The 25,630-nt window shown below is 42.0% G+C and overlaps 1 protein-coding gene across 2 annotated transcripts in view; it reads right to left on the bottom strand.

Annotated features, from left to right (window-relative positions):
* Window positions 1-25,630, bottom strand: part of TLE1 (TLE family member 1, transcriptional corepressor) — a 74,869-nt gene that overhangs the window by 28,029 nt on the left and 21,210 nt on the right. Inside the window, exons 5-8 of one of the 2 annotated variants that reach the window (XM_080972556.1) lie at window positions 22,607-22,669; window positions 21,086-21,190; window positions 11,255-11,459; window positions 10,470-10,486 (exon numbers count right to left, since the gene is read on the bottom strand). In XM_080972556.1, the coding sequence (XP_080828682.1) occupies window positions 10,470-10,486; window positions 11,255-11,459; window positions 21,086-21,190; window positions 22,607-22,669 (390 nt within the window). The remainder of the gene's footprint in view (window positions 1-10,469; window positions 10,487-11,254; window positions 11,460-21,085; window positions 21,191-22,606; window positions 22,670-25,630) is intronic. The other variant, XM_080972557.1, reaches the window with a different exon arrangement.

The raw sequence follows: 25,630 nt of genomic DNA, 5'->3' as shown, positions 1-25,630 counted from the left end.
ACCCCAATGACTTGTCCACTGATACAGCTCTGATTTTTCACTGCTTCATAGAAAACAAACACACTCAAAATGGCTGGCACTTTCTATTGATCTACAGTGCTTACCTTATGAAATTTTGAAAGCACATTAATTTTTAATATCATGCATTGCAATTTGTAATACTAAGTATGGTTTAAAATCAATTTGGCATTGGTTACAAGACCATTCTCATAATCAGCATTTGCACCAGCACTATCTGTTGTAATGTTATCATAGCAATGCTGCTATAATTCCATAAGTAGTACAATACTGTGATTGAAAAAGCGGGGGGAAGAGACCGGAAGTTTCTCTTCAAATCAAGTGTTATAGAAATGTACTGACAGGTGTGACCAAGGATAAAGCTTTTTCTGAGGTGCTGCTCCACGTATGGAATATTCTGCCTAGAACTATTTGCTTGCCACCTGTTTCACAGACTGATGCCAAGTGTTTTATTTTCCCTGAGTATTTGATGTGTACTTATTGTCACTGCTTCCCTTTTAATCTGCATTTTACACTTTATGTTGGGAGTGTGTATTGAGATTTCTAATGTTTAGTGAGGAAGGGCCATAGCTCAGTGGCAGAACAGATGCGTTGCATGCAGAAGGTCCCAGTTGAATTCCCCAGCATCTCCAGATAGACAGACTCAGAGAGAACCATTGAGATTTGCCGCCATTCAGTGCGGACAGTAGCGAGCAATTCACTCACTCTCAAGTAGTTTTACTATTTGTAAACTGCCTTGGGTGAGCAATAGGAAAAGCAGGATAGGAAGGCTTTAAGTAAGATTGGCAGCAACATCTAGATGACTACTGGATTTGCATGCCTGTATGCCTGCTGATCTTGTGTACACGGGACACGGGTGGCGCTGTGGGTTAAACCACAGAGCCTAGGACTTGCCAATCAGAAGGTCGGCGGTTTGAATCCCCGCGACGGGGTGAGCTCCCGTTGCTCGGTCCCTGCTCCTGCCAACCTAGCAGTTCAAAAGCCATCAAAGTGCAAGTAGATAAATAGGTACCGCCCTGGCGGGAAGGTGAACGCCGTTTCCGTGCGCTGCTCTGGTTCGCCAGAAGCGGCTTAGTCATGCTGGCCACATGACCCGGAAGCTGTACACTGGCTCCCTCGGCCAATAAAGCGAGATGAGCGCCGCAACCCCAGAGTCGGCCACGACTGGACCTAATGGCCATGGGTCCCTTTACCTTTTACGCCTGCTGATATTGTGTAGCCCCCTCCAGAGGCAATTTTCAAGGTTCTCAGTCCTACCCATGGTGGCAGCTGCAGACTATCAGTTGGCTATGAGCAGGCAGTAGACATGTGGGTGTTATGAGCAGCTGCCATGCTGTTCTTGAAACTCCACCTCAAGTTTGTTTGCTTGTTATTTGAATTTATATACTACCCTATACCTGGAGGGGAAGCAAGTCCCCCCCCCCCAAAGACTTTAAATTTTAAAGACTGATAATGTTATGAAGATAGTAATTATTTTTAAAATAAAGGCAAATGGGAAGAGAGATGGTGAATAAAATAGAACAATTTTTGTAAGAGTCTATGAGAGAGGCTGCTTTTATACGGAAACCTGAGGTACCAAGAAGTCAAAATCCAGACCTTTTGCAGCAGCATCACCCAATTCTATCTTTTGAGATTAGGTTGTGTGCTTTCACGTAATCTTGCCAGTGTTATGGACACACAATGGATCGTGACTCAGTAGGATGTGAGATCATTCTCTGGAGTTTACCAAAGCAAAAGAATACAGAAATGTTTATGAAAAACAGACAATAAATCAACTCACACAGCAGTGATTTGTACACACCCTGAGCAAAATATAGAGTGGAGCAGCAGAGCTAGCAATGGGGGTGGGGAGGAAAAAAAGGAGGGGGACATACCCAAATATCACTTCTGACAGGCTCAGTGATAATGTTCATTCAGAAGAAAGGAAATGTGTTTGCTAATTTTGCTATCTTTTTTATTGTGGGATGAATCTTATCTTGGAGGCAGAGTGGCAAAGATCTTCAGTTCCACTCAAGTTGCTAGTGGTTTGCAACACACTGAAGTGAGTAATGAGAATAAATAACAGAAAAAATGGGATGGGGGGGACTGTTTCACTTAGGAACTTTATGCATTTTCTGCCAGAAGTACTTGCAGACTCACCAATAAGTTTGTCCAAAGTTATCCTCTATTCACTGTGGTATAACTACTGAAGCAGTGGTCAGGTAGAAATGAGCTAACAGTTCAAACTTCTGGCAATATAGAAGTGAAATGTGTATCGCCAAAGGAGGTCAATTGTGGGTAGGTTTTTTTCCCCACCCACCATCATCAAGATGCCTTCAGTCCCAGTCCTAGATTGCATTTTGCCTTAGCCCTAGGGTCAGGGCTCCCTCACAGCACAGCAGTTAGCAATGGAAGTGGCAGTCATATGTATTTACCTGTATAGTGGGTTACTTTCCATAATAGTGCTGTACTTCCACAGGAAATAACTTTGCATACATACAACCCATACTTTTGTTGCCAGGTTATGGAGTCTTGACCACATTCGACTGTTTTTTGTTAAATCAGCAGCTAAACTACAGCAGTAATTATTAATGTGGCTTGGTTGAGGTTTAATATTATTTATTTTGACACTTTAGAATTCTAAAGAAGGAGTACTGTACAAACCATTAAATGAAATTACGCAACTGTCAATTGCCTATGCTTCCAAAGCAAGCATCCTGATCTTTAGTATTTTCAACAGTTTATTTTGTTGCAATTCTGCTTTAAGGAGTCTTGTGCACTTTGGTAGAAAGGTATAGTTATAAAATGGATTGATATTATCTTCACCATCCCATTACAGCTGACTGCAATGCAGGTGTGATACTTGCACCACTGACGTCTTTATATGTGATAGCAGCAAGACTTAGGCCTAACCTCCATACTTTAAATTCCACATATCTGCTAAGTGAAAGCACAATGTGTCGTATACTAACTGCGGAATTATACCTGTTATAGTTACAACTATTTTGTAGTAAAAACACAATGAAACAAAACAAAATGGGGAGGGTTTCAACTCCAGTAGGAGTTGTTTTCTGAAGTGTTTCTGAAACACTTATTTTCCCCTATAGTGGAAAATCCCCAGTTTGAGATCTTCATCCCTTTGCTCAATTTTTGCAGAAGTGTCCGAAGTTTAAAAATTCTGGGGTAGACAAAGCAGTATAATCGTTTCATTGAGTTATGCAATGTAAATTGATTGTATTTCTGTCAAATAATTGTTACCACCTTGCTAAGAGAAACATGAAACCAGTTTGTTTCATCTTAATTTCAGTAGACTAGACATTTTAATTGAGGATAATCCCAGCTTTCATGGTCAGAACCCAATTTATCAGGGATTAAGAACATGAAGTCTACATTATTTATCCAGATTGGCCTAAGTGATTAAATCAATTTTATGAGTAATTCCACCACCACTCCAATTTTTTGGTGCTGTTACTCAAAGATTCCCTTCTACTATAAATTCAAAATGTAGCTTCTCCTTTGTTTGGGCCTAATCTGTTGAATGGGAATTACCATTAGTTTCAAGGGGTCTTACACATTAAGTTAGTCCTATTGCAAACAAGATGAATAATTTAATTACATCAAAACTCTTATTCTTTCAAGGAGCTTGGGGGTGGCCTTTGACCTCATTTTAACTGTGAGGTGTTTTAGGGTAAAAAGAACTTGCCCCAAACTTCCCACATGAGCTTCATGGGTTTGAATATGGGATTTCCACACCCTAACCCAGCACTCTTGTAATTGCTATATCATACTGGCACTCAAGGATGCTAAGGCCCCTGTAGCTCTTCTGTCATTAAATTTAAATAGTTAAAACAGTGGGGAAAACTAAAAGGGAAATCTACACAAGGGAATGCAGGTCCCACAACACTGTACTTTGTTCAGATGGATTTGCTTAGCTATACTTCTCCACTTGAGACCCTTTCTGGCCTGGGGAGACAAATGAAGGCCTCTGAAGTATGGAAGGGAGTCACACTGTAAATAAATTTATAAGAATGTGCATGTGTGAACACCCACACTTGACTATAATTATGCTAAATATTAAGTAGAGGAAAATGTATGCTGATGAATGCTGGGATGGCAAAATGTTTGCACCCAGAATAACCAATATTTACTCATTATGAAATTCTAGCTCCTCTCTTTTCTCAAAGAGGAGCTCAGACTTGCCCCATGAATGCTTTTGTAAGAGTTACAGCCTTTCAATAGCTGCTAGGATTTGACTATTTATGAATGACAGATTAATGGGTGTTAATAAAGGTGGACACTGTTGCTTCAGCAAGTCATTCTTCAGCTTACTTGCAAGTTCCTTGCCTTAACAGTTTTAAGCACAGGAATTGTGCTGTGTTGCACGCACAGAGAACTGAATACTAGGCCTCTAGCGACCAAGATGCATCCAGGATCACTTCCAGACTACACTCCCAGGGGGAATGTGACCCCATCCAAAGCAGGCAACTCACCAGCTATCTGGATTTGAGGTTTCAGTCAGTTTGTTGGCCCTCATCCAGCCCACCACCAAGTCCAAACAGTGGTCCAGGGCTTGCACAACCCCTCCCAGTTCAGGTGGACATCATCAGTGTACTGATCTAAGAATACTTGCAATCACCTTCCTTAGAAAGGGAGCATTTGCAATAAGGCCGTATCTCAGTGGCACAGTTTTGGTATTAGAGATAGTGCCTAACATACAACCATCTTTAGGTTTCATTCCAGAGAGAGGTTTGACAGCCTTCTTCACAATGGATGCCGGAGAGGGCGGAAGACAAATTGGTCTCTTTTTGGTGTCGGGCTGGCAATTAAGAGTAGTTGCTAAAGTAGGGTTGTTTATTGCCTGATTGTGTCTGCCTTTGGACATAGTCATTGTAAGATATTTTGGTTTTAAAAAAGGATGTGCTGCCCCTGGGACTGAGCTAAAGGAGGGTTTAGGAGTTCCTGAGAAGAGACGCTCTTTTCTGCTAGTTCCATTAGAAGCTTATAAGGAGGCCCTAAACAGGTGGGCACTGGATGAGGCGGTCTAATGTTCCAACATCTGAGCCAAAGCAGCCTTGGCTAGTACATCACTTGACATGACACAGGCTGAGAGTCTGCCATATAGGCAGCCATAAGAGAGATTACGAATAGGGTTAATCTTTTTATCCCCCTGAATTTGATCTCTAAGCTCATCCAGTCCTGGCAGAGTAGGAACTTACGCCTGAAGCCTTAAGGGCTGTAGCTGAGGCATCAACATCTCTCTTCAATGTGTTTTCTAACTTGCAGTCAATGTGGTATTTATTATCTGCAGCCGTAAGGCAGGCTGCAGCATTAGACAAAGCCACAACCACAGTATCTTCCCTGGGAGAAGAAAACAAGTCTTCTCTCTCATTAGAGAAGGGGTTGAAGCTTAAGAGAGATTCTGTTTACATTAAGAGACATAATTGGCTCCTGCCCCTCATTTTTGAGTGCGTGTTCAAAGACAGCTTGTGGCAGCACCAGCAGATTCTTGGCATAAAGTAGACTTGATGTAGGATCAGGTGCTATTGTAGTCAACCCTGTTTTGAAGTGGAAAGAGGAAATAGTCAGGCCTGCTAGGGCTGCCATATTTTGAAGAGCGAAAAAGAGGACACAGTTGCCAACTTCTGCTTTCAACTATGGATCACTATGACGACTCTACCCATGAAAAAGAGAACGTGTCCTGGAAAAAGAAGACACATGGCAACTCTCTGTAGAGGAGTCAAAAGTCTAGTGCTGCCTCAGCCAATGGAAGGGGTGCAGGTTTATAATTTTATTCATTCATTCATTCATTCATTCATTCATTTATGCCCCGCCTATCTGGCTGGGTTTCCCTAGCCACTCTGGGTGGCTTCAAACTAAACACTAAAATACAATAACCTATTAAACATTAAAAGCTTCCCTAAACCAGACTGCCTTCAGATGTCTTCTAAAAGTTTGGTAGTTATTTTTCTCTTTGACATCTGGTGGGAGGGCGTTCCACAGGGCGGGTGCCACTACCGAGAAGGCCCTCTGCCTGGTTCCCTGTAACTTGGCTTCTCGCAGTGAGGGAACCACCAGAAGTCCCTCAGAGCTGGACCTCAGTGTCTGGGCAGAACGAAAGCCAGGAGAATGAGATATCATTTAGAGCAGCCTTCCCCAACCCTCTCTCTTCTCCCCACCCCACCCCACATTTCCTGGACTACATCCCCCTACAGCATAGCTAATGGTCAGAGATGATGTAAAGTCCAAACATCTGTAGACTAAAGGCTGGAGAATGCCATGCTAGAAAGTACACTCTTACAAGGATGGAGGGCAATAGTAGAATCCCCATTTTCACCTCTGAGGCCCTAGCATAAAAGGAACCCTCTAGGCTAGGCTTCCTCAACCTCAGCCCTCCAGATGTTTTTGGCCTACAACTCCCATGATCCCTAGCTAGCAGGACCAGTGGTCAGGGATGATGGGAATTGCAGTCTCAAAACATCTGGAGGGCCGAGGTTGAGGAAGCCTGCTCTAGGCTAAAGTCCACATTTATTTAATGAGTTTGTATGCTGCTTTTAAAGCAAAAAATTCTTGCCAAAGTGGTTTACAAGCCACTTAAACATAAAAAAAACCAATTTAAAACCACAAAATATCATAACATTTCTCAAAATGTATTAAAAACTATTATGAAAAGCCAAAAGACCAACATATAACCAACAGAATATGCAATTATCAAAATCAGGAAATAAAATTGGGGAGTTCTGCAACTCAGAGCGACCTTGTGGCTGAAGGCAGTTGGACCTTAAGGCCTGTTTCAGACATGCAAAGTTTGGCGTTTGTCTGACATTGCATGCAATTGCAACCCACAATTGTAGGGTCACAGCTGAAATGGCAAGCACATGGAAGAGGGAAATCGTATTTCCTTTATAGGCAAGCATGTCTGTTAGGCTTCAGAAGCAGATAATAAAGGACAGGAATGTTGGTACTGTAAACCCCCAGCCCCCAAATTATCAAACTACTGAGGGGCAGTAGTTGATGATGAAGGGAAGGGTGTCAGTCATCATTTGATGCTGGTACAACTGGAGCATATTATCCTGAACAGATTGGGAGCCAAGCTTGCATGGAATCTGAGATTGTTAAGGGAAGCAATTAAGAAGGTTCCATATTTCATCTTTGGCAGAGTTCATGGCTTGTAGGGCCATATTCAGATGCCACACTAAACCAAAGTCAGCAAAACAGAAATGAGCTGCAGAAAGTCTCAGGTTCACATGCTTCTCCCTCCAATCTTTTCTTCCGATGCAGCTGCAAGGAGTTTAGACACAACCAATTTTACATAATCATTTATTTTTCTGTTGCCCAAACCAATCATTTGTTTGAAACAAACCAACTTTAAAAGATGAGTCACCAAAGTGGTTCGCTTAAACAAATCGTGGTTAATGGCAACCATGGTTTCAGATTTGGATGCAAAGCTAAACTGTGGTTAATAGAAAACTGAAGAAATAAATAAATAAATAAATAAATAAAGCCTGCCCATCTGGCTGGGTTTCCCCAGCTACTCTGGGTGGCTCCCAACAGAATATCAAAAACATGATAAAACACCAAACATGATAAACTTCCCTAAACAGGGCTGCCTTCAGGTGTCTTCTAAAAGTCAGATAGTTGTTTATTCTCATTGTGCTAAATTATGTCTTGGTATGATGTACAGTAGCTGGTCCTGTTGTAGGAGGTGTCTATTAGGATTCCCTTCAATGCACCCAGAAATGTAGTTCCTAGCCAGATAGGAAAAAGTACTCCAGCAGTTTTGACAGTCCAGGTCCTGCAATGGTTCTTACTGTCCACTATAATATAAAGTTGCAACTAAATCAGGAAAACCCACCTCCTCTCTTTTTCAGGAACAGCTCCAAAAGTGTGATGGCAGGAAGAGTAAAAGCAGCGTACTTACAGTGGAATAAAATGTCTGTCATGCAGAGATGGTAATATTTGAGGTATTATTAGAGAATACAGAGTACATTTGCTTTACATTCTCCAATTAAGAAGAGTTTGTTTTTTGCTCACACTTGTGAGCATAACCCTTATTTACTGCTGAAGCAATCTGATTCCCATTCCAATATACTTTTTAAAATGTCAAGAAATAACGTATTTGGTTGAATTCAAAGTGTCCTTCCACGTGTGGGTGGAGGAACTGTGCTACGCCCTGTGCTAGAGTTCTGTAGAAGAGAAGAAACTAAATCCAAGATTTAGTTTTTTCTGCCTGCACAAACACTCGTAGAAGCATAGAACTTCTAAGTAACCAACTTATATAGGACACTGCAAGCTCTTCCACTAGAGCTTAGTTCAGCAGTTGCTAATGGTGCTAGCAAATATTTCACTGATTTCTTCCCCAGACTGTTCTGGGAAAGAACAGTCCTTTGGAATAGCTTTTTGGGGGAAAGAAACAGCAGGGGGAATAGAGAAACTGGACCAATCATTCACCCTGCCTGCTGGTGGGACTCAGAATCCAGGCTAAGTGACCCCTTTAATATACAGTGAAGAGGTATTAAGCTTTGAAAAAGCTAGTGTAATTGGAAGAAGAAAAAGTAAAAGGACTGAAATTAGATTGAAACCTCTATGACAGGGGTCAGCAAACTTTTTCAGGAGGGGTCCGCTCCACTGTCCCACAGACCTTGTGGGGGGCCGGACCCACCCTCTCCCAAAGGAACCCCAGCCCCGCCCCTGCCACCACTCACGCCACCACCGCCTGGTCTTCGGCAGCAAAGGCATCATCCTCTGTATCGGCGGGGCACAGAGTCCATGCCGCTGGCCTGGGCAGTGGAGGCAGCGGGCCTTAGTTTGCCAACCCCTGCTCTATGGCATGCACTGCCCCCAAATGAAGGGAAGCATCTCATAGCTAGGAGTGGAAGTTGGAGAAGAGTTCTTACATCAGTGTTGTGTCTGAGCAGCTGAAACATACAAGTAGACTAGAGGACAGTGCAATGTACACTGAGGGTGATAGGTAAAATAACAATGTACAGTCATACCTTGGGTTACAGACGCTTCAGGTTGCGTTTTTTCGGGTTATGGACCGCCGAAACTCGGAAGTACCAGAACGGGTTACTTCCGGGTGTTGACAGTCGTGCATGTGCAGAAGAAACAGAATCGCAACCTGTGCATGCGCAGATGCACCACTGCAGGTTGCAAACACGGATCACGTTTGCAACCCGAGCGTACACTGTGCTGCAAAGGATAAATTAATTTTTTTAACCCAAAACGAGCAGCAGTTTCTTTCAACTGCAAATGAAACACAGTACCCTCTACAGCTTCACAGGGATGGACGTGCTTCTGGGATGCATTCTGACCATGTGACAATGCTCCCTCGCCTCTTGCACACAGTCTCTTGCACTCCTGATCTAGCCCTACTATTGTGGGCAACATGTTTGCTCTTCCACCTTTGCCCAAGGCTTTGAAGCAAATTGCACGAATCTTTAGATGGCTCAATGACACACATGGAAAGCAACCCAGTTATATTTCTTGGGGAATGTAACGAACTAAAGATGACCTCACAACTTTAGCAGATATCCCAAATGACTTCTCAAGACTTCCAAGTGTCCGGAGGAAAGTAATAAGCAACCCCAACAGAATTTGTACTTCTAATACTCTAATGCACTTTTGAAGTTCCTGCACTCTAGTGTGGAATAAACTGGAAAAATATGAGAGGGGATGAGAAAGACATTCCTTTCACATCTTACAAAACAGTTTCGAATGTGTGTAAACCCTGGAAAATCCAGTTTCAAGGGACATCCCAAAATCAAATAAAAATTATTTTTAAAAATGCCATCTACTGATTGTAGTATAGATATGCTGCACGACAGATATATTGTCTAAATTAGGCGTATACATGGCCAAAGAATCATGGTGGCCCCTGATACCAACAAAAAAGTTCTCTGATGAACCATGTGAGGGTGTGTAAGTGGTTTTTAAAATCAATAGAACACTTTTTTGAAAAGCCCAAGAGTGACACTAGCAATACATTCCAAGTACAAGACAGATTAGATGGGAAATGTCTGATATACTAATCACAAAAGGAAAGGCAGATTAGATACAAAACATCTGATATGCTAATCAGATACTTAACACATATGTATATGAATGAAGACAAAGTTAGAAAAACTACAAATCCCTGCTATGGCTAATGTGCAAGTTTTTAATCTCACCTGTTTTCACAAGTACACACATATGTAATGAAATAAATCAGGCTTGAGCAGTTGCTATCCAAAACCAGATTAGTTTGTAGGGATATTATCATAGCAGCTACAAAAGCTGTTCAATAGAAATTTTATTTTTATTTTTATTATTCCAACAAAGCACTGCAGTATTCATACCACAGACACTATGCCCATTATCTAAACTAGGAGAGAAGTAGCAAGTAAGCCCTACAAGGGAAGAAAATGTGAATATCTGGCTATCAACTACTGTAGTAACTGAAAAATGTTAATGTTAGCAGGAATATTGGTACTTACTGTGCCCGCATCTCTGTCTGTTCCCGTAGTAACCAAGAAATGCACAGACATGCCCGTTCAGACACAGAGGCAAGAACAGAAATAAAAAAGGGGGGAAAATTAGAACACAAGCCGCGAACAGTTTTAAAATGGCTTTTATTTATATAAGTCATTGCACATTCCTAATACAGTGATTTCCTGAAAATTACATTTTGTAAACATGATTTACAGTTTAACCATACACAAAGCCTAGTTCTTTCCATGACAGAATAAATTACTTTTTTCTTTTTCAAAAATTATTCAAGTGCAATTTTGCCCAATATTTAAAGGTGTCCTAAACAAACCTACAAAACAGTTTTAATGCTCTAAAACTTTCATTTCAACACATTCACCTCAAAATTTGACTCCGTCATTTGCCCACCCTCCCCAGAACTCTTGCCATTAAAGATCACTTTCTTTAATCAAAAAAGATAAAATTACCCATTTATTCTGTTTTAACAATTTTCCACAATATTGTGCGGACCACTGAGGTTACAACTAAGCATCTGTCAGGATGTCAAAATGTCCTGCACTTCATAAAAGCAAGGGATCCTTAGCGATCTCCCAGCTTCAAAGACTGAAAACTTCCAAGCTGAATTTTGCTTCAGTGGTATAAATGCAGAGTGCCATTCTTAAACATCTGGCAACCAGTTTGCTCTCGGCTTTCGCTCAACATAAGCGCAATTTCTTTAGAGATGCCTGCAATTTGCAGCAAGGTGCAAATATGCACCTGGCAATGTCCTAATCGGGCTTTCCATGCCTCTCACCTCTGTGGTGGTCTGCATCATGGTGTTTCTTGTCATCTTTTATTGCCAAGTGAGACTGCCCACCTAGAGCACTGGAGAGGGCAAGGAGGCCAGCGCTGCTCCCAAGCGGAGGAATCCCAGGAGGCTGAAGTCCTGATGGGTGAGGGGTTAGAGGCACTGGGGGTCCATGGCCGTGTGAGAGGTGTTGAGCCTGCAACTGCTGTTGCTGTTATTTGTGGGGTATTTCCAGGCAGAAGCAGCGGCACGTAGACCATTTGGAGGGATGAAAGAAAAGGAGAACTGGTTAGCCAACTGAACTCACTGCTACTTCCAGTTTTCAAAGCCCACACTACTTCAACCTGCTCCAAATAATTGCCCCATACCAGGTTTCACAACTGCTAGAATATTTCCTCAGATATCGATCCTCCTTTGTATTACAGAACTGAGCCCTGTAATTTAATCTACAGCCTGACTAACAGGAGATTTGTGCAGTCTAGACTCTTGAAGACATCTGGCACCTCTCCAAATCCACCCCCGTATTAACAAAATTAGTGCAGGCAAAACTATACAGTTTGCACACATTCCTCCTACTCAACCCAAAAAACTAATTTCCACTACTACTGTGTTGCGTGATTACTTTTTTAAAAGTGGTGACTTGGAAGTTCTGCTCTAAAATAAGGCTCCACCGCAGCTTCCACTAGGAGGATTTCCTGTGCAAAACAGATCAGCTGGGAGTATTACCTTCCAAATGCATTTTGGTACCCAGCATTTATAGATGTTCCCTATTGCTCCTCTTCCTCCCTCCCACACTTATAAACTAACTCCTGCGTTAAATACTTGACAGGACAGATGGTTGGTCTGAATGAAAAGTTCACTTTGATTACTGTTATCCTCAGTACGTTACATCTGAGATTTACTTGGAAATATTCTAAACCTTGCAGCTTAGTCTACTTGAAGGCCGAGCCAAATCCTCTCATTTCTAAAATGTGATAAAATTACTTATCTTTGTAAGTTCTCTAATGCAAACAGAAATTCCCCAAAGCTGAGAGCACTACCAGGTCCTGTGCTGGACACATCCTGTGGCACCAACATACCAATTTCCACCTACCCCCTTCATTTCAGGTTAGTAGTTACAATTTGATTTAAAAAGCAAAAATGGTTGCAACAGTCTGTTATAAGTCTAAACAGGAGTACAGTGTCAAGTTTAAGAGGAACTTGAACCTGGAGAATATAGAAGAAATTTCCCCCCCTTCTTCTATGTACCTTAGATCAAGAATTTCAGATGAACAGGCCTAATTTTCCATTTTATTTATCATTTAAAATTTGAAGATGGGGCATTTGGGCAGGTAATGATATTTAGGACTTAAGAGAGCTCGGTTTATAAAAACACTGAGCAATCAAAGACTCATTAGGTGGCTTTGGACAAGTCATGAGCTCAGCTACAGTGCCCCCATCATTAAAAAGCTAGGCAAGAGTTATTGCAAGGACAAGCATTTCATATTACAACTGCTGTAAAAAGGATATTTACAACAATATTTCTCAATGAGAATCCTAAATGCATTCTAACAAGGCACAGCATGCTAAACGCTAGATATACTAGCATACATGTTTTAACAAGCCCATATCATAGCCCATAGTTTATAGCTGGCTGCATTTGAAACTGGCCAGGGTTTGTGACAAACCATAACCGCATGCAGAAGCAAGAGCCTTTGCCCAGCTCAAAATAGCGCCAGCGGCAAAATGTCTGGGACTTTTAGGTTGACTGCCTAAAAAAAAAGCTCAACAACCTTTGAATTTGACTTCTAGAAATATGGCAAGCCCACTGATGTGGGCACCAAGCCAAAGGGATGCAAAGTAATAAACGAGGAATTATTGTGAAAATATTTAAAGGGGAGGGCACCAAATTTTGTCCTTGCTCAGAAAGCCATTACCAAGTCCGCCCCTGCGCTCACGCACTCTAATCCATAGTTTATCATTACGTGTAAGTGAACTAATGTCTCACCAATGGCAACGTTCGTTTAGCCTTTCTAAAAAAACCACACACAATAAATTTCTCTTTTCATTAAGAGAAAATATGTATAAGAACATAGGAAACTGCCTTTTACTGGAGTTGGATTAGCCCATTTATAATAAAGTAATAAAATAATAATAATAATAATAATAATAATAATAATAATAATAATTTATTATTTATACCCCGCCCATCTGGCTGAGTTTCCCCAGCCACTCTGGGCGGCTCCCAATCAAGTATTAAAAACAATACAGCGTTAAATGTTAAAAACTTCCCTGAACAGGGCTGCATTTAGCTTAGTATTGCCCACTCTGGCTGGCAACAGCTCTCCAGAGTCTCAGGCTTTGCGAACTCTTTTCCATCACCTATCATTGATCCTTTTCCACTGGAGATTCCAGAGGCGGAACAAGAAACCTTCTGAATGCAAAACATCTTCTCTAACAATGAGCTCCGTCTCCCTTCTCCCCACCCCTCCAGCATTCCATCTTAAAAACTGGGTCCATTTTTTCCTCATTATCAAGGATGTTAATAGGTAGTGCTCTTCTCCCATTTAGTCTTCAAATTTAACATTGTGCCTACAGCAACTGCAATGCTGCAAGTTCATCATTAAATAGAAAGATGCCAGTAATGAAAAGGGGAGTGGAATGATGCCTTAAATGAGGTGCACACTTGTCAAGAAGCAAAGCACAACCATGGCTAAGGACTGCATTACTTCCTCATATATATATTTTTGGCAGTGGTAGTCTTACGTACACCAGGCATGGCCAAACTCGGCCCTCCAGATGTTTTGGGACTACAACTCCCATCTTCCCTAGCTAATAGGACCGGTGGTCAGGAATAATGGGAATTGTAGTCCCAAAACATCTGGAGGGCCAAGTCTGGCCATGCCTGATATATACTTTTACACTGGGGTTGAAACGTTTAAATGGAACTACCGGATTTTTCGCTCTATAACACGCACCAGACCATAACACGCACGTAGTTTTTAGAGGAGGAAAACAAGAAAAAAAATATTCTAAATGAAATAGTGGATATATGATTTTTGTGGTTCATGCTGTGGCCACAGACACGTGATCTGACAGTGAGTTTGGAGTAGCCCAATGCAAAAATCCTGAGGATCCATGTGGATCCATGCTTTGTAACCACGGAGGAGGGAAGGAAGGGGAACCATAGATCCTCTGCTCACGACTGCAGCAGATTCCCCCCCCCCCCCGCCACCCGCAGGCACTCGCTCCATAACACGCACAGACATTTCCCCTTACTTTCTAGGAGGAAAAAAGTGAGTGTTATGGTGCAAAAAATACGGTAATTTGATTAACTGGTTGGTCTACAAACATGACAGGCTCTTGTAAAAATGTTGGTTGCAGATGGCATCTTCCTACGAGGCATGCCTCTTTTTTTTCAAACAAAGGAGAGACTGCCTCTGTGATGAAGCATGGATAAATCTCAAAGGCGAAATGTACTTCTTTTTCATAGCCATTATTCATTTTTTTTACAGAGCTAAAAGTCAGTCAATTAAGATTCACATGATTAAGTTACATTTTAAAAATAAAATAAAATTGGGCCATACACTTAGTTTATATGCAACTACAGACTTGTCAGGTTTGAGTTAGGGCGCGGTAAGTGGGATGGGCAAGGAAGTGGAACTGCAAAATTCTCACACACATTTCAGTCTCCTGTTCCCTCCTCTAGAGTCATTGTTTCAGGTAAAGCAACAGGTGGGGTGCAGATTTGCTTTTCCAAACAAAGCCCAATTCCAGGCAAGGAGCAAAAATAGTGTGTGTGTGTGTGTGTGTGTGTGTGTGTGTGAATAATGCCTTCCTTTAAATTTTCAAGCTTAACAGTAATTTAGTCAAGTTACCTTTAAGTTACATTTCAGAGCTCACCAGCTACAACTACTAAAGTGAAACACAATTTTAGCCATGACATGCTTCCAACCAGCAAAACCAAAGAGGGATCACGTAACCTAGACTGCTAATGGGTCTCTCTCTGTGGCTGTCACCATTGACAGACAACAGACACAGCCTAAAGGATCTCAGTATACCAGTTCATTTGGCTAGAATTAAGAAACAGTAACTAAGTTAAACATTCATAACTAAATGTTTGCTTTTTACTGTGTTGGAACCAGAATGACTCTTGGAGTCGGGCAGGGCTTAAGTCTTCAGGGGATCTCCACCCCCCCCCAAAAAAAAAGTTCTCTTCTGTGGGAAAAGGATAGGAAAACCAAGGAAGGAAACCAGCACTTCACCGTATATGTTGTCAAGTATGTTTAGCAAACCAGATTTACAAAATTTACAACAAATGCATCTGAAACTTTCATTTCTTGGAAAAAGGGCTGGAACAGGGAATAGGAACACAGTACCATATGTTTGAAAACAAATTAGGAAATACTTGGGAACGAGGGTGGAATGGAAACTCTGGTGCAAAATGCGTGGCAGGCTTTTTAGCTGCCTGGATGAATTTCTCATGTGTCTGTACTCCAGTCCAAAAATCTGCCTGGTAAAGTACTTCACAACTTTTTCTTTTAAAAAAACTCACACTCACATCATCCATCATGAGGTACAGCTTTATCTGTGATGTGATAAACATAGGTCCACATTTAAAAGGGGGCTAAGGGGTAACAGCAGAGTATCTCCCCCCCCCCCAGAAACACACTAAATTCAGGGTTTTTTGCATACTTCAGAAATGTAGTTCCCCCAAAAGACATCATATATTTTGTTCTGAGTCTCAGCCAATGGAAGCCTCACTATATACACTAAAGATTTAATCTCTTGTTCCATCTATCCCCTAACAGAAGCTTGTTGTCTTCCCATACCCTCAACCAACCCCACCCAAACCCTAATACAGCACTCAACACTAAACACACAGCGCAGACAATTCCAAAAATCATGCAAGGCTAAGCTGTTCTAGAATTACACTTTTGAGTTCACTTCTCTTTGCGCCCACATTTCTATTTTACAACAAAAACATGCATCCTAGTTATTTATAGGCTTTCTAAAGATTAACTACATGCTCATAATAAACCCTCAAGAGGTTAACCTCATCCCCTTAAGCTTCACACACTACAATCTCAGAGATAGCTGGCAACCACAGCCAAGCAGAGGAAAAATAATCCGGCATCTTGCTAATCCTTTAGTCAATCACCTCATGCAATGATGGAAAGCCCTTTGGAGGCTGACAACTCAATCTGTCTCACAAGTGCTGTCAGTCCAAGAGATACATTTCACAGAACCATTAGCAGCACACCTCAGAGAGGAGGAGGAGGGAGGAAACCCAACACCTCGCAAGTATTAAATGCTTTCTGAACAAGCTAAACTAAAAACATTCTCATAGGCTGCCTTGTTTCTTGTGAGTGTTGCACTCTTAGGTATGTTTCTATAATTCATCAAGGTGGCAGTATTTTTTAAACAGAATTTTTTCCAATCTGAACCAATCTTGTAAAGTGATTTTATTTGCTACCAGTGTCATTCAGATTTCCTGGCGTGCACAACTTTTAATTTTCCAGCCTGTTGCTTAACTGTCTTCTTCCAATCCCTTCAAATTATACCAAGATAATCCATTTAAGCCCTTCATGCCATAATCTAGATTCTCTTCACTACAAGGCAAAAAAAAACCCCAAATGAAACAAAACTACACCATGCTTAAATACTGAAAATAAGGATGCCATAATGGTTTCCATCTCTATTTTTAAAACCCTACACATGAGTAAGGCTAATGCTGACTGTGCCTTGGCTGGGGGCGGGGGGGGGGGGTGGAGTGGCCACTGCACTTTCTTCAGTTGGAGGGAGTTTGAAAATAAATGCCTGAAGAGGACTATTACATTGTACTATTCGGACAGGACCAATACGCAGAGACAGATGTCTGGTTCTCTTTTGTAGAGGGCTCCTTTTGTTCCTTCCCCCTAGTATCTCTCCTCCCCACAACACACATTATATGTGCCTGCCTCTCTGACCCGGCCTGCTTTTTCATTTCAAAAGTTTGTTTCCCACTAACCCTCCCCCCTCCCCTTACTTCTACCGCTCCATTAAGGTGCAATGATTTGGCACCATTATCTCACATGAAGGAGCGCAGCCTATTTCTTAAGTCAAGAAGCATAAAGTTTGCAGACTCTATGCACAGTAAACGCTTTACAGAACACCTATTAGGAATATAGGTAACTTTCCACCCAAGCTCCTCCTCCTCCTTCCCCTCTGCTGCTTCTACTTTCACAGAACAGAAACCTCTTTAACACCGTTAAGCCACTGGCTACTTGATTGTGCTTCTAAATGTTGGAGAATGCACCAGCCTTAATTTGCATTTTAAAAAGAAGTCTTTCATGATCTTTCACGCTCACAATAGACGTCTAAACCGTTAAATTACTATTTCTTTTATTAGCTTGAAAGACACTGCAGTTTAAGAGCATGCGCCCCTGACTGCCCCCCCCCCCGCCCGCTATTGTTTTTTACACTAAGTTGGGTCTCTGAACAATACTGACAGCTGCTATCAAACTGGGCCACGTTTACTTTCAGTGCAGCTGCTGCTTGTAGGAACAGACAGGCTCCTGATGCCTCCTCCCCTCTGGGGAGACAGGCTGACACAGTGCATGTTCAATGAAGAGGAGCAAAGGTCCACTGAATTGTCATCCCAATTTTATGCTACTCCAATTTTCCAGAGTGCACACAATCCCTTTCAAACAAATCAAGCATATGTCAGAGCATGAAACTTATTGTGCAGCATAGGATAATTATTGATGTATACAAATGTGGCAAAGGGAGAGATGATCTCTTCTTGGACCAACTTGGTGGAAACGTAAAGGGGGGAAAATAGTGAGGTTTCCAGTGTGCGTGTGTGCGTGTGTGTGTGTGTGTGTGTGCGCACATACACACACAAGCACACACACAACTGTTCTTCAGGCTATAATAGAATTGTCAGATCAGCTATGCAAGAAGCTGAGATTGGGGGAAAGGGTGGAATGTGGGAGTTTGACTGTGCTAGATAGGGATGAATGTAGTATTTATGAATACTCACTGAGAACTGAAGTTTATTTCCGCTGGCAGTGACATGTTCATACCTCAAGGCTGCAATCCTATACACACTTACTCGGGAGTAAGCGACACAGAAATCAGCAGAGCTTATTTCCAAGTAAACATTGCACTGCACATCCAGCAAAATTACAGCTGCTGGAGGACTTAGAAAAAGAGCAAATGTTCCTAGATTAAAACTATGTTAGCATATTAAGCTAAAGAATGGTAGTCAGAGTCCTTTAACAACACACTGTCAAGAAATGTTATGCTGGAGCTGCAAAGCAGGAACTCAGTGCAGTGTGCGACTAGTATTCAATTGAATGGAGTTTGTAAAAGAATGAGCTTGGGTCAGAGCTGTACGCCCTTCTCAAGGTAGACAGGCACTTTGTAGCAAAAGACAAACCCAGCCAGACATGCCACAAAAGCTTCATGGTCCAATGTCAAAAGGTTTCTAAGAGGATGATGAAGAAGAAAGAAATGTATTTGCACTGTTCTGTGTCTGCTACAAAGCTCAGAAAGTATACTTGATACCACTATTTAAAATGTGCCCATTAACCAGAGGTGTTTGTTAAATCAATGTACACACACACACAAACACAGAGACTGAGACACTAGGTAGATGAACTTTTGAGCTGAACTTTCAAATTAAGAATTTATTAGACAAGCAGGGTCTGTTCAGACATCAGACAAATAGAGACTTAATTATTTTTTTAAGTAGTTGATTGGATGGGAGGGGGGGAAACAAGGATTCGGTTCAAAAGGGGGGTATGTTTATGCAAAGCTAATCTGTCAAGTGTAATAAAGCAGCTTGAATAAAATTTAAGCTGAAAATCCACTGACACTCCCCATTGCAGGGAGGAATAGCTATTAAAAGGAAATGAAGGTCACCCTCCCCGTTTATTTCACCTAATTGACTGCCAATAGCTTACCACAGGCAAAGCGACAGCAGATCTACAATTGAGAAACTGATAAAAGGAGAGTTTTCAAGCTGAGACTCATTCTTTTAATCCTCCCTCCCTCTTATGTTTTTTTCCATCTCCAGTTGGGATGTAATTTTAAGCACAGATGGATTAACTGGTTCCATTGTCTGTAGACGTCATTGGACTATGGCACTGTTAATCCATACAGCAGCATGTCTAATTATCATTACAAAGTGTCTGAGGGAACTCTAAAGACCAGCAGGGCATCTTCTCACAAGCAATTAACATAAATTGATAAATGAATAATTTGAATCTGCTCAAGCACTCGCGTATGAATAAAATCAGAAGAAGAAGGAGGACCACTTCTTGTTTCTGCTCCTTTTGCTTACTGTAGAAGGGCAGTAAAGATTAGTGATATTTCTAGAGCATGGCAGCAGGGCTTAGGAAATAAACTCATGGCTCATGAACTTCAATAATGCAAAATAGGTTACAGAGCAAGCCTAATCCTCAGAGTTGCTGGTCAGTGGGCATGTCTGCTATGGACCACTCCTGCAGAAAGCTCCACAGCTTTGGATCTACCATTCGTAGTATCATTGCTGTATCTCCACAAATGGGGTGTTTCATGGGGTGTGTGGATGCGGGACAGCTGCATGAAGGGGCCTGTGGAGCAGGCTCATCACCTACACAAGCTTGGAGATGATTTAGTTCAGGCATGTCCAAGACGTCAATTGACTTGGAGATCCTGGGACAGATACTGGTCGATCGCAGGCTGAGAAAGAAAAGCCTTTCTCTGCAGTCTTGGACCCAGCAGCAGCCGCTGCTGCCACCAATCTCGTGCAAGCCTGAGTCTTCCCCGCCACCCGCTCTCTGCTCTCAGGCATTAGAGCTCTGGCAGTGGGGTGAGGGGGACATGGTGGAGGCAGGAAACAAAAAGCTCCACACCTGCTCACCCGCTTGCTCACCAGCGAGGAAGGCGAAGAACAAAACACATGGGGAAAGTCCCCTTAGTGCTCCATGAGTTTGAGTGAGGGAAAGGCTTTAGCGCAACAGTAGGGGAAAGACAAGGTGGAGGAAGTGCGTGGGGATGCTGACAGGAAGTCAGCTGTGATTTAAAGCAACAGTAGGGGAAAGATGGAGAAGCCCGGCGCATTCTGACTGGCTCCTCAGATCTGTGTAAACTAATATAAAAATATAGTTTGACTTTTCTCATTTGTTTAGTTCCTTGTCCATCTAACAAAACTATTTGGATCTGTCGTGATGATATCCAAACATAACTACTGTATCTGTGAAATAAAAATAGATAGATGATAGATTTAACTAACTAACTAACATTACTTTGGAAGGTGGTAGATCACTGCCAGTTTTTGATACTGGATTGTAGATCACACCCTACTCGGTTGGACATGCCTGGTTTAGTTAATTCCCCCTTCGGTTGATTTCAATAGAGGGAATTTTACAAAAGTTTGTCTTTCAGGCTTAAAAAAAGGGGGAAAGTGTCACCCACTCTTCATCTCCTGCCTCAACCAGTACAGTCTGCAGTGCTTAGAAAATGGGGGACCATGACACTCCCCACTCCGCTCAGTTAAGTTACTTGCAACTAAAACTCAGACACATACACTATGAATAAACCTCAGTATATTGGATGCAGACTCAGAAGAGAAAGCTTTTGCAGCCCATTAATTCCCATACTCCAAACTAGACAGAGCAATAGCAGAAATCTAGAAATATGGGGCAAAATACATAGGCCCAGGCAGGCAATATTATGCTTTCAGTAATTCTACCAGATTGTGAAGAGATAAAGGTGCCAAGACAAATAATGCTGAAGAACTAGCGTTAAGTATCAAAACTATTACAATTCAAACATTTAACACATCAAAAACTACCAATGCAATAAGAAAGGAAAGCTGGTTATACACACTGTAGGAGGTAGACCTGGCAGGCCACGTACCCCGATGATGGCATTCAGCTCAGCCATGGTCACTTGTTTGGCACGTTCTACTGCTTGAGCAACTTGTTGCTGATGCTGGAAAGACAAACATATCATTCCCATTGTTAGAACCAACCTAACTGAACTAAGCTGGAACAAAGTGGCATTTTATCAAGGGGCAGAGTATTTCCAAGCCACCCTGCAAGCTAGTATATATGGGCAGTCTGTGCGGAAAGAGGAAAGGGTGAGACTTGAAAAGGCAAGCACATGTCTTTTGATTTTTCTTAAAATCAGGGGGTTTCTTATTACAACTCTTCAGTAAGTGAGACCGACAGTTTTCATATACCCTCTGTTCACCGTAAATAAATAAATGGTCAAGAAGCCAAATTCACATGTCACAATCAGCCTAGGTTCCTGGCTTTCCAGGAACAAGTGGTGCCTTAATTCATACTCTTGCTTCACAAGCCAGGAAACTGCAGTTAAGCTTGGCCTCATAAGGCAACAAAAACCATGTTTAAGGTTGGCAAGCAATCCTGGCTTGTCAGGGCGCAACAAGCCAGCATCCTACATCCAGATGTCACAGAGAGGCACACTTAATTGCAGTTTCCTGGTTAGTTTCTCCCATTCATGCCAGAGAAGGAGTAAAGTGGGAGTAAGCAAGCAGCATAATGCTCATTCCCAAATACACCACAATAAGCTAGCAACCCAGGCTTATTGTGACGTGCAAACTCAGCCAAGGAGAGGAAGAACCTTACAACCAACTTTGATAAACTCTTCCAGGATGCTACATCTTTAATCACACACACATTATAATTGTGTGGTTTCAGAAATATTTGGTGACAACATTGTTGTAATCTACAAGCTGTATTCAGGAACAGCAGCAGCAACTGCTTGCTCAACAACAGAGCCTGCAGCACTAGACTAGTGTCCAGTGCCCAAGCATAACTATTACATTCCTGCCCACCAATCAAATATGTAAAGAGAATAGGATTGAACAATTCCAGCCTCTATGGTCTCCACTATGTCAGATAGCACAATCCTACATGCAAAGTAAAAAGGGGTTTTCCATGACAATTCAACAAACTTCCCAGAAACATGGTCATACCTCTTTTGTGTCTCCATTATAATTATGCATGAATATAGTATCAGAATTCTCTTTCTATAATAATAATAATTAGACTTTTCTAGGAACTGTATTTCACAAATGCCACTCAAATTGTATAGCGTGCTATCATTAAACGCCGACATTTTTATTTACACAGAAATTAGCAAATGGTTAGCTGCCTTAGAAAGAATAATTTCGTGACTGAGCTATTTCAACCAGTTATATAGTTGGTGTGCCTCTTCTCTCATCTGCTATTCCAAATTAACAGGGGGCTTGCGTTCTTCAGCTACAACAGATGTTCCTCACTTTTGTGAATTTTGATAAAATTAACATCTTAAAAACTAGCTAATTTAAAAACAAAGATGCAACATAATTTCACTTTTTAACAGCTGAACAATTTTACTTACTTCTTGAGACAAAAATGGGATGACTTGTGCACAGATTGTATTCAATCTCTTGGCAATTTCTGTCTATAGAGAAAAGTAAATATTTAGATTAAAACATGCCATTATATATTAGTTCATTTACAAAAATCATATTAAGTACAAATATTAGGAACATTTAAAGTAGGCCAGCATTAGGTGGAGTCTAGAGTGTATGTGATTAATCAGAGCAGGTTTCAGTCTGTTGAAGGACATCTGTTAATGTCTCCAGTACCTCATATCTACATATATTAGAGCACAAATCTGTTCTTCATAAGTAGCTCATTAGCAAGTAAAGCATTGGTTAAAATCCAGCATGAGCTAAATCCCTTTAGACGGACAAATCCATTGTTCTTCCATGTTATTGGCCACACAGAATAGGATATGAAAACATTTGCCACAATAGCATCTTCAAAATACTAGGGTGGTGGTTGAGGCAACCATCTGATCAAAGTCTAGATAACTTAAGGAAAGAACAAGATTTTAGTAGCAAGTATCTTTATCAATTAAGCACTATTTTCCAATAAACTCTTATCCATAGGAGGGGTTTCCTTATCTGAAGTCAAGCACCATCATGACCTAGAAGGTACTAGATTAGACTTTAGATTAACATGGAAAGAAGCCAGTCTAAGTGGAATGGTCAGTTCTATAACTCAGTTATATAGAATAGGCATGTCCAACAGATAGATCATGATCTACCAGTAGATCACTGGACGTCTGCAGTGGATCACTGGTAGATCACTGGCTCCCCCCAAAGAAGATGAACAACTGTGGCTCCCCTAAAAAAAGCTCAACATTTTACCTCCTCCCTGAAAAAGCTCATCAGCTTTGACCCGAACCCCCCCCCAATGAACCTTCCTCCTTCCTAAAAAATCTCAACAACTTTGACCTGAACTCTGTGAGTAGATCACAGTCTCTTGAGAGTTGGCCACTCCGATAAAGAACATCTGCTTTGTACACAGAAAGTTCCAGGTACAATCCCCAGCATGTCCAGAGAGTGCTGAGAACGTCGCTTGCCACTACATCCTGGAAAACCACAGCCAGACAGTGCTGATTTCTGAGCTAGATGGAGCAAAAGTATGATTTAGTACAAAGGCAGCTTCCTATGCGCCTATGAGATTATGGCTGAAATGTATGGGAATTGTTTTTGGCTTAGTTTGAGGCTAGGTTGTACTCAAATTCTCAGTTCAGGGAAATTGCTAGTTCAGTTTCAGCACCTCAACTCTGGTTAAGATAAAGCAGAGGGGTGTAGGATACGGATGATTCCTTGAGAATGGGGAAGAGTGAATGACAACAATGCAAAGGGTCTCTTTGGAGAAACAGAAACCTAGCTCACCTGGAATTCAAAGATACACAATATTCACCTGGATTAAAAATTATCTAGGTTGGATAACTGCACACTTCTCCTAGGCCTTCACACCTCTATGTCTGAATCACTTCTAAATATTTAACATAGATGCCATCCGTATGTATCAGAGCTTATCACAATTTAAACTAAAGAGATGGAAAACCTTGAGTGAACACACCAAGGAACAGTAATATTTACCCCACATTTGTACGTGCACAAAGGTACCAACAAGGCTAGTAAAAAAATATTACTTTTATTCCAAGTTAAGCACAGAACTCTGATGTACATTCTTATGTCACCATGCTAAACCTTATTGGAGGGAAGAGATTTTACACACACACAAATGCCTCTCTGTGACCCCCCCTTGCATAATTTCTGCACTTCATTTTATTTATTTTGAAAAAGTAGACCATTCCTTATTTACTATACCATTCAAAGTTGCTAACAATCTTGTCTTCACAGTTATGACTTTTGAGTAATGAGGGATGACCCAGATAATGAGGTTGTGTTCTGCCAGCTTTTAATCCCTCCTAAAAGATGCTGCTAAGAGATGCGGGTGGCGCCGTGGTCTAAACCACTGAGCCTCTAGGGCTTGCCGATCAGAAGGTTGGCAGTTCAAATCCCTGTGACGGGGTGAGCTCCTGTTGCTCAGTCCCAGCACCTGCCAGCCTAGCAGTTCGAAAGCATGCCAAAAAGTGCAAGTAGATAAATAGGTACAGCACCGGCAGGAAGGTAAACAGTGTTTCCGTGCGCTGCTCTGGTGGTGGTGGTAAGGTCACATGGGGAGGCGAAAGTTGGCTTGAGCAGATGGCCAGCAGCACACCGGGGGGAGGGTGTGCCCCAAATTTAGGTTAGAAGAATTGGAGGCTATGGACTGGCCATCTTGCTTTATAGCATATGATGTGAGGCCTACCATATCATACTTCAACTTTCCTCATTTGCTTGAGGCTATTCTGAGGAACCAGTGGCATTGATGTTCCTCAGTTTACTGAAGGCCTCTATGAGGCGACAAATAAGCTGGGTATGACCACCTTCACTTCCACAAAGCCACCAGAAGAAGGAGATTGTGTGCTCAGACGTGCTCCTGCCACCAACTGGAAGCCACAGTCCTACCTAGATTCAAGTAGGAGTGTATTCTTGTATTGTGTTCCTGTTTAGTGGAAACAACTAAGGCTTCATTCCTATGCTACTGTCTTCATCTGCAGTGTTCAATTAGCATACAGTCATACCTCATGTTGCGTTAGGTTCATGTTGCATCTTTTCGGCTTGCGAAAGCGGCAAACCCAGAAGTGTATACCGTATTTTTCGTTCTATAGGACGCACATTTCCCCCTCCAAAAATTAAGGGGAAATGTGTGTGCATCCTATAGAGTGAATGCAGGCTGCGCCGCTAAGCCCAAAGCCAGAACAGGAAGACGGAGCACTGCGGAGCGCTCCGTCTTGCTGCTCTAGCTTGGGGAGGGCTGCGCGCAAACCTCTGCAGGGCAGCGGGGTGCCTTCACCCCGCTGTCCTGCAGAAGCTAGCAAGGCTGTTCCCAAGCCAGAACAGCGAGACGGAGGCCTCCGTCTCGCTGCTCTAGCTTGGGGAGGGCTGCGCGCAAACCTCTGCAGGGCAGCGGGGTGCCTTCACCCCGCTGTCCTGCAGAAGCTAGCAAGGCTGTT

Source organism: Podarcis pityusensis, assembly GCF_964106645.2.
Source record: "Podarcis pityusensis genome assembly, chromosome: 11".
NCBI classification, from domain to species: domain Eukaryota; kingdom Metazoa; phylum Chordata; class Lepidosauria; order Squamata; family Lacertidae; genus Podarcis; species Podarcis pityusensis.
This window is presented reverse-complemented; position numbering and strand designations above follow the sequence as displayed.